Here is a 9,735-nt window from a genome sequence, read left to right on the forward strand (position 1 = left end):
TAAGTTTTCACAGCCTTCTCTGTTCTTATGTATAGTCTGCTGATGATTCAAGCCTCCATATCTTAACGCATTTGGCATCGCCTCTTTCCTCTCGAGAACCCTCTTTCGTCATCTTTCAGCTCTGATGTCGAGAGAATGTTCGAGTGGAACCGATCTCTTCGGTGTTCAGCGTATAAAGGACAGATTTTTGACTCGATGATCATGGAATTCCACCTTTTTCTTCTATCAGTTTATTTAGTTTTCATATTTCTCCAGAATTCCATGGGGAAATTACATACTCACAGCATTCGAACTACTTAATTTGATTGATCATTTTTTTTTTTATCAGTAAACGGTGATTTCGTCGTTCCAACCACTTCTTTTTCACGATGGCTGTACATCTCTTCTAGAATGCTGTTATTGTTCTTGGAGGTACTTCTTTGATACTTCACTTCTACACAGGACAGAACCTAAACTAACTAATGTGAACAGTGACACAAACGTAACCTCTTTTAAATTTTCTATTTTTGTTAGCTGCTTGGCGAACTCGCAAGCTCGCTCACTCCCATTTATAGAAGCCACGTCATACCCGCCAGTCGGTCACTTTCGGTGAACCTGTTTTCTTGATTCCGATAAGCTCTCATCTTAAGGCAGGTCTATCGCTCCTCCTGGTTTAGGCCTATTTCCCCACCTTTCCAATGTGAGGTCTTTGCGACGTGAAAATAGTAAAGCTATAGTCATGTATCTATTATTAAAAGATTTTCGAACGTTTTTAATTTTCCAGCTGTCTATTTGCGGACGTTTATGCTGAAATTGCGAGATGGTTGTCATCCCTTACATTTTATTTACAGAATTCTCCATCCACAACTCATTAGCTTGCCCGAACTGTTTACGATCTTCGTGGACATAGCTGAGCGAGGATTCCTGTTCTTGTAAAACTAGTTTTATCTTCGTCAGGCATGGGGCGTTTTTTTTTTCTTTTCTTTTTTCATTAGTATTCCCACATCTTACCTGAATTGAATGATGCATTGTGTTGCTGTGCAGATATTGTTATTTTACTTAATTCTCTAAATTTACATTTCTTTTATTTATTCTTTTGTGATCTCCGTTCTCGGAGGCACTTCTCGTACGTGAAAGATTGGTTCTGTTCATAAAAGAGAGGAAATGGTAATTTCTCTGCGTTTTCAATACATTTAATTACAATCATAGTTAAGGGATAAATATCATAATTATGACTTCGTTTTACAAGACCTCTTGTATGATGAAATCCTAGATACTTACAATAAAAAAAAGCAAATCTTATAAATTATTTCAAAGATTGTTTAGACTAATTTTACCAGAAGTTCTTTCGCGGTCTCTGAAGTGACCAAAACACAGTGTAGGGACGGTGTCCTGAAGGTCACTATTCATTTAAAATAATAAGACTTCATGCCTTGCTGCTTTCAAAGGCAAAGAGAATTTAAGGCATCAACAAAATACAAGAGACAATATTACCGCCCTCAAATCATCAACATTGTATTTTATTAGTTTATTTATTATATTTTTGAGTTATTGGGTTGTTTGTTTAGCACTAGACTAATGTTTGGTTGGTCCAGTTAACAGGTATCACATCAGAAGGTTATCTGTGCTGCTTTGGTTTTCAAACTTGAAAAGGAAACGTCTTCAGACAATTTTCGTGTATTTCGACAGGAACGTACGTGAAGGTGGTGTGAGAGCACCGGTTAATCTTTCTGATTATGCTGTCCCTCTGAGAGAGAGAGAGAGAGAGAGAGAGAGAGAGAGAGAGAGAGAGAGAGAGAGAGAGAGAGAGAGAGAGAGAGAGAGAGAGAGAGCTCCATTTTCCGTAGGAAAAAAATTAATTTTGATGACACCGTTATTCCTTGCAAGTGATAGGCTATCTTGGTAAGCAATATGGCAGACTTTACTTTAGTAAGAATAGTATGATATGAACAGAAATAAAAGACAGGAAGAAATCTGCAGTGTGGCTTTCACCTTATTTTAATTCATGAGTAGGCCTACCCTTATTGTTACTTTTTTGTGCATCCAAAACTCTACTACTTCCATGTGTATCGGTGGAATATTTTATGCAATTGACTTTAGAGTGACCCCATTTCCTCAACTTCAGCTAATTTTAAGCAAAAAGACAATTTAAATGTATATGTATATGTAGTGGCGATTGTTTTACAAACCGGCAAAACTAAATTAACCGTTCACTTTGAGGGAAAATTAGATTTCTTTCGACAGAGTAAAGTTTATTGCGATGATTTTACACAGCAGCAAATAACGATGAAACGAAAACAAACCTACAATATTTCCACAGGGCAATAAGCTAGTTCTTTCTTAGTGAACAAGCCCATAGACTGTCTTTGTCACCATAATTAATTACCCAATCAATGAAAATTTACATAGTTTATCCAAAACCTGAAAAGGACACTAAAATCCACCATAAAGAAGTCAACAATATACTGTACTATATCACTAAAAATATTGAACCACTTAATCAGTATAACATTTTTAATCAAGAATACTTTCTCTAGTTAATGTAATAACCAGACTGATGAAAAATACATATTTAAAGGTTTGGCGTGACCTTGTAAACGTAACCAAAGAGCCTCACTCTACTGATTCCACCGTCTGGAGCCATAACGATACGGACGTGAGATACTGGATCTTTATGGTCTATCTCCCTCTCGTAGAAGTGGCGCATGTGGGCCTTCATCTGACAGGAAATAGTACAATGGCACAATATAAGAAACACTTTCCTTCAGCTAGGAGTAAAAATATTTGAACATATATAAAATATCGAACTGAATTAAAAACGATGCTTACGTTTGACATTTTCAAATTGGCACATCTGCATCTTTTCATAAACTGTTAGGTTTTTACGCTATACTTAAAAATGTCCTTTAGGTTGAAGAAATTGGACGCTTAAATTTGATCTTTTCAAGGAAATGACGTGAATGAATCTGTTACGAACGACCAAATATTACTGTAAACATAAAGTAAGATAAAAAAGACTTTTAAAAAGTAATTCACAATTGCATTACAGTAGATGATGAACATAATTAGATTATTATAATTATTATTATTATTATAATTATTATTATTATTATTATTATTATTATTATTATTATTATTATTATTATTATTATTATTATTATTCACAAGATGAAATTTAAGCTGCCAAAGAATATGGTGTTCATTCTTGCGAATGAACACCAGAAAGAGATCAGTTATTAGAAAAAACATAAATTAACAAACAAATAAATAAGTAAATTAAAAATGTAAGTCAATTATTAAAATACAAGGAGAATTATATTAAGGTAGTAATGCATTGCATCTTCGCTTGAACTTCTGAAGGTCCATTTGTACGGCATCCTCAGGGAGACTGTTCCACAGGCCAAAGGTGTGAGGAATAAAGGACCTCAGTTCAACAGCGAGGCACATTCACTGCATACTGGTGCTGCTGTTCAGCAAATCTGGTTGCTCTCGGCAGGAAAAGGGGACCAGGGGTCAGTTGTGAATGCGAAAGATCTGTTGAAAAACAACTTATGGAAAACTGACAAACATTAAGTGGCTATCCGTCGATGGTCCAAGTCACAACTGACAATATTAGGAAACAGAAACCTACCACCGTGAACCACTCTATCTAAGAGATAAATCTCTGGCAGAAGCAGACATCTACACCGGAGAACAGTATTCTAGTAAAAGAGGCAAAAATGACCTAAAACAGGTTGCACTGATTTTATCGCTGTTATAAATATATGAAGCCTTATGAACAATACCTAACTTTCGTCCAGTATTTGCTGAAACTTTCATTAGATGTTTCTCAACAGTAAGATGGGAGTCAAAAGTTACACCTAGAATAGTTAAAGCTTCAGACTCATTCAGCAGAGTCCCATCCACCATGGGTGGAAAATCTGTACGAGATCTGCTAATCAAAGGTGTTTTCGTTTTACTGGAGTTCAGCCTCATACCCCACCGACTACACCATTCACTGATCTGGTCCGTGTCCCGATTGAGCTGAGGGCAGCTTCATTTCTCATAAGTGGCACCTTTTCCACACCCTAAAGTGTTGCATCATCGGCATACTGAACAATCTTGTTTTCCAGGCCAACATCCATATCACTTGTATACACTTAAAATAACAGCGGACCAAGAACACTGCCCTGTGGAACTCCAGAAACAATAGGTCTTGGTTTGCTAAAGATCCTATCAATTGCAATGCGTTGCTGCCTCCCTGTAAAGAAATCTTGAAGTAATCATAAAACATATCCATCCAGTCCAAGATCCTTATCAAGGCTCTCTTGCAAACGGCATGTCAAGACTAAAAGAGCATCGCAGGTGCCTAACTTCTTCCTATATGCATATTGGCTGTCATCTAACAATCCTTTATATTCCACATACTTATACAGTGGCTTAGAAATAAGTTTTTCTGCAACTTTGAAGAGCACAGGGAGTAGAAACTGGCCTGTAGTTACTGCATCCTGCAGATATGACATTCTTTGGAACAGAAATTGTATTACTGAGGTTACGTTCATCTGCAAAGACACTACTTAGATATAAAAATCTATAGAATCTATAGAAACCGTCAGGATCTCTTCCATCCCAGCTATCAAGATTATCAAGACTTTTCTTAAAAGCCCTGGAGCGAAACGCAAATTTTGTAAGAATAGGTTCAGGATGACAAGCATCAGGGCGAGGCATCCTCAGCTGATTGCATAGCTTCAAAAGCTCCATGAAGCAGTTCAGCCTGTTCCCAATCTACCATCGTCTGTTAGTAATGGTGGAATATTGAGAACATTTTAAGACAAGAACTGATATAAGAAACATTTACATTAACTTCAGAATGAAAAGTGTTTCGGTCAGATCTCCGAACAACAATGTATGACAACAGGTGATACACGAAAAAAATAACAATAAGCCAAATTAGTTTACGACCGAGTCAGGTCATGAATGAATTTCAAGCATCACAGCAGAAACTACACTGAGATCAGGGATGATTGCAGGAGCTGTTCAAAATGAGAGTGTGCAAATATTGTCAATTTTTAGTCAAAATATGCTCACATTCTTATATGAGCCAAAAACCAGAATGACCATTTCTAAGAAAGAGAAAAAGTGAAGAGCAGAATAGCATAACACTAATAAATAAAGATGAAACAGTACCGTCTGTAAGGCAGCTATTATAGGAACACTATCTTGTTGACATGTAGGCTAGTCTCACACTTGTTACCTACATATCTTAATATGCAAGGGCCAATGGAATGCAAATCCTCATGCCCTTGCTCAGCCCAGACCCCTGTGCCAGAAAATAATAGGAAAAACTCCGGAATTTTTTCAAATAAGGAAAATAAATTGCAAATGATTATCGTCCATGCATTACCTTCTGTGCCGGCAGTAGTGTCCTCCAAACGCCGGAGGAGGTGCCCAAGTTGTCTCTGGAGGCGTATCGGTTGTCTAAGAGAGCTCCATCTATCCTGCAGGAGTCTGGGAAGTTGCCCTTAAAGTGGTTCGTGTCAATTTCAATCTTAGTTATTCTGCCGGGGTGACCGAGACGCAGAACCGTCCACTCGTAGCCAGACACTTGCAGCACTCCATTTGCATCAGCTGTTGTAGAAAATAAAAAGATCTCCCGCTGTGACGTTCAGAACCCTCTTGTTAGCTTGTTTAGTAGCTTGTTTAGTAACAGTGTTCATCAAAATGTAAAGTGAATTTGTTGAGGAATATTAATGAATTTTAATCTTATGCATGCGCAATGCATAAGATTAAACACTCAACACGCACACACCCAATGTGTGTCTGTATCTGAAGAGGTCAAGATGAAAGTTAGAAAGGAAAGGTGAGCGCTGATAAAGTGGGAGGGATTAAAATGAAGAATTATAGGGGAACGTTGTATTGTACTGGACGGGAAGTGGTTCTCAGAATAAAAAATGCAATTGGTGAGGTGATGCTTGAAGAACCTGCAGTCTTGTGTCGATGGAGTGATCATTTTGACGTGCTGCTGTCAGTAGAGGACAAAAGAGAAACAGGTCTCAATCGGATGAGATGGGAAATGGTCACTTTAATTTAAGGTTGCGTGTGGAAGTAACTGTTAAAGATTTAAGGTGCCAATAGAGAATCTGAAGAATGAAAAGGAGCCAAGAATTGTTGAGATGATATTTGATTTATCGATTTATGTAAACTGTCAGAACATTTTTCATCGACAACGGATATAGGTAGTTTGGTCTATATACATGCTTTTTAAGGACTTTCATACTGCACATGCATAAAACAATGTATATAATGATTAATATAGATTTATTAAAACTTATGATAAATGATCTAGTGAAAAAATTCAGGTGCATCCACAAAAGAGTTTTGAATGGTGGTAAGTGTGAGCGAGTGGCTGAACAGGGTGAGTAAGGTATATTTTGGGGAGAGAAACGTTCTGAATAGATAAGAGGGGTGAGTGGAAGGCTATGGGAGTAGGTCATTCAAGTTTTTAAGAATTAGTGACTCCAAAAATAATGATTTTGCAATCAAGGATATGATGTGACCCTGTGAACTTCACATAACAATCTAGTACTCATTTCGATTTCATAACTCCAGACTAATATGGAATAAGATAAAAGGCATTTTAATTTACTGAGTAAACTTCCAGAAAACAGAAAAGCCAAGTGAGAATAAAAGAGAAGGCCAGAAAAAAGAGATGATGTACAGTAAAAACCAGAAAAAAAAGGCTGACCATGCATGAAAGAGGAGGAGAAAAGAGGGAAGAGGAGAGAAAAGAGGAGACTCTAAGGGAAGTGACCCACCTACGAGGACCGGAGGTCTATCAAGTCTTCGTGCTGTCTCCCACCCGTCGCCCATGTTGACTCCCCTTCCAGGGCTGATGAGGTTTCGGGGATGGCCATAGTGGGCGTCGCTGTACTCCAGGCACACTCCTCCATTGCTCACAGCCGCTAAATCTAGTAGCTATCGGGTAAAAAAAAAAAAAAAAAAAAAAAAAAAAAAAAAATATATATATATATATATATATATATATATATATATATATATATATATATATATATATATATATATATATATATATATATATATATATATATGTATATATATATATATATATATATATATATATATATATATATATATATATATATATATATATATATATATATATATATATATATATATATATATATATATATATATATATATATACATACATACATATACATATAAAGGCAAATGCCACAAAGGGAAAGTGAAACAACGGAGTGGGTGGTAGGCCTTCGACGCACGGTCCTTTACTAGCAGACTGGTGAGAAATATGAAAATAAATTTACAAGAAAACTCTTATAAATGACAGATGACATACAGACATTTCTGGGGATGGGGATTATAAAGGAACAAGCAGATTGCATATGTTTATAAAAGTACATTTGACATATTCTCCTTCAAAAACTATTAAACATACGAATACACAGAAAATATAAATAAGGTAAGTAATTAGTAGTTAAGTCAGTGATTTTATCTTTAAGGTCATTCTTGAACGTTTTTCTCATACAGGGGTCCAAATAATACATGCCAGGACTAAGGTTAAAATTACAGCAAGAATTATTGCACAGCCTGTAAGGTTCAGGGGCACTCCGTCCTATGGGCAAAATGCCCTAGTAAAACAAAACCACCCACCATTGCTTTGGGCAGTTACAAATCCAAAAACCTTAGGCCCTTCAGCCAAAGGTCCCATATCTGTGGCACCTCCCAGAGGTAGCTACCCCGCCCGCCAGGTCACAGCATTCAGTGACACTGGCGTGCAAATCTCCCTCATTTAAGGTCCCCTATGGGGCCACAATTGACAGACATAAACTTATCACAATGGAGGGTATCAATCGAATGAAGATGATTCTCCCCACCGTCAAATCAAGGGTCACAAGGCTCAGAGATCTCAAATCTGCACTTTTGCAGTAGCTATTTACCCTCTTGGAGGCTATGACCTCCTCCTGGGACAGGACTTCTGGTCCCCTCTTAATTTACCAAAATCCAGGAACCCACACAGACCTGCTTTAAACCCGGTGCCAGTGCCACTTGCGTACCCTAAACAGTGCCAGGCTCTTGCAGTCTTGGCCTTCGAGCCCCTGACAAATCCAATTCTTGTGCCAGGTCCTGCCCTAATGCCAGTGCCCAAGCACGCCACAGATCTCCTTTCAAGAGATCCTGATGTTGCCTTAAACCCACTGCCAGTGCCACTTGCACGCCCTGAGCAGTGCCAAGCTCCGTCTGTCTCGAGCAACGAGCCTTTTTGCAATCTCATTCCAGTGCCAGGGCCTGCCCCAGTGCCAGTGCCAAGGCACACCCTGAATCTCCCTTCTGGAGATCCCAAACTTGACACAAAACCCGAGTGTCCTGGACTGTGCCACGTGTCACCTATCGCGGACATCGAAGAAATTCACAATTTAATTCATGCGCCTGGGCCTGCCTTAGTGAGTGTCAGAGCACGCCATAGATCTTCCTCTGAGGGATCCCAGTCTGGGTCGCCTCTCGCCCTCTGGCTTGGCACTGCTACCAGTGTCCATGCAAGAGCCAATCCACAGTCTACTCAGGTCCCCTCCAGATTCCTCTGACCACAGCGGAAGCTCACTCAAAGGTGAGGCCTCACAACCCATGCCCGAACTGGTCATGGTGACCTGCAAGCCTCTCAGGTCCACCACGATCTCTTCTTTTCTTTCCCAGTACCTCACAAACACGACCGTGAATAAGGATTCTGCTATATCTCAACTGGCCGATGAATTCAAGAACTTGCGACGACTAGTGGTTGAGCCTGTAACAAATGCCCCTCCTTCGGCTGTCAAAGAATCCGGAACAGGTGGCACTTCTACGTATCCCACGGACTCGGTTCAACCAATTCTCCTACCAAGGAGGTCCACAGAAGAAAGGTCAAGGGCTCAGATAACTCCAGGTAGCCCAATGAGAGCCGTTGAGCTCTCCTCACACTAGTGTCCTCTGGCACAGTGTCTCACCTTCATCTTAAGAAGAACTTGGGCAACTCTATCCAGAGGAGGATGCCAGGTTCCTTTCCCTGTTTATTTTTCTTATAACTTTGTGATTTAACTTATTGTAATGTTTCTTTCTACCATTTTGAAAATTTTTTCTTTTTCTTTCCAATCTTCTAAGTTAATATTTTCTTGGCAATCTTGCCAATTCATGAATCTTTTTGTAAAAGCCTTGTAAACGGCTCCTTATTTTACTTTGCTTCCCACTCTGCCAATGCAGAGTGCAATTGCTAGATTCTTTAAATAACGTATGTCCTTTTACTTCCCTTTTCATGCCTGCAAAGGCATGGTACATTTTAAATTGAATATAACAAAGCCATCAGGCCTCGACCGCATGAGTGCCACTCCTGGCACAGTGCCATTACCATCGCCATTGGCAGATGCTTCTGCCAGAGGGGTCATGCCCTCCGGCTGCCTTTTAATGCCCTCTGGGGCTAATGAATGAACCTAGCCATCTTTCATAGGCTAAGAAATATAATTCTGGTCTACAAATCAAAATTTTTACTTACGCTTGTATCTCTCATTTATTTTCCTTCACTGTACTAAGCTTCATGCCGCAAGGCACCCGTGTTGTTAGTGCCACGTCTAGCACCACGCCACCGCGTGCAAGTATTGTAGCATCATCTAACTCAAGCCCATGAATACTTCGTTGTTATGCCACCTCAAGGCACCCTAACTGCATGACTTTGGACTGTCAAAGTAACCTTATTAATTAAGTGCG

General features: G+C 39.0%; 1 protein-coding gene across 1 annotated transcript in view; it reads right to left on the reverse strand.

Annotated features, from left to right (window-relative positions):
- Positions 1-2,210: 2,210 nt before the first annotated feature.
- Positions 2,211-9,735, reverse strand: part of LOC136850227 (allantoicase-like) — a 46,755-nt gene continuing 39,230 nt past the window's right edge. The window contains exons 7-9 of the mRNA XM_067123866.1: positions 6,774-6,933; positions 5,363-5,586; positions 2,211-2,698 (exon numbers count right to left, since the gene is read on the reverse strand). Of these exons, the coding sequence (XP_066979967.1) occupies positions 2,552-2,698; positions 5,363-5,586; positions 6,774-6,933 (531 nt within the window). The 3' untranslated portion in view covers positions 2,211-2,551. The remainder of the gene's footprint in view (positions 2,699-5,362; positions 5,587-6,773; positions 6,934-9,735) is intronic.

The sequence above is a fragment of the Macrobrachium rosenbergii genome, chromosome 21, assembly GCF_040412425.1.
Source record: "Macrobrachium rosenbergii isolate ZJJX-2024 chromosome 21, ASM4041242v1, whole genome shotgun sequence".
NCBI classification, from domain to species: domain Eukaryota; kingdom Metazoa; phylum Arthropoda; class Malacostraca; order Decapoda; family Palaemonidae; genus Macrobrachium; species Macrobrachium rosenbergii.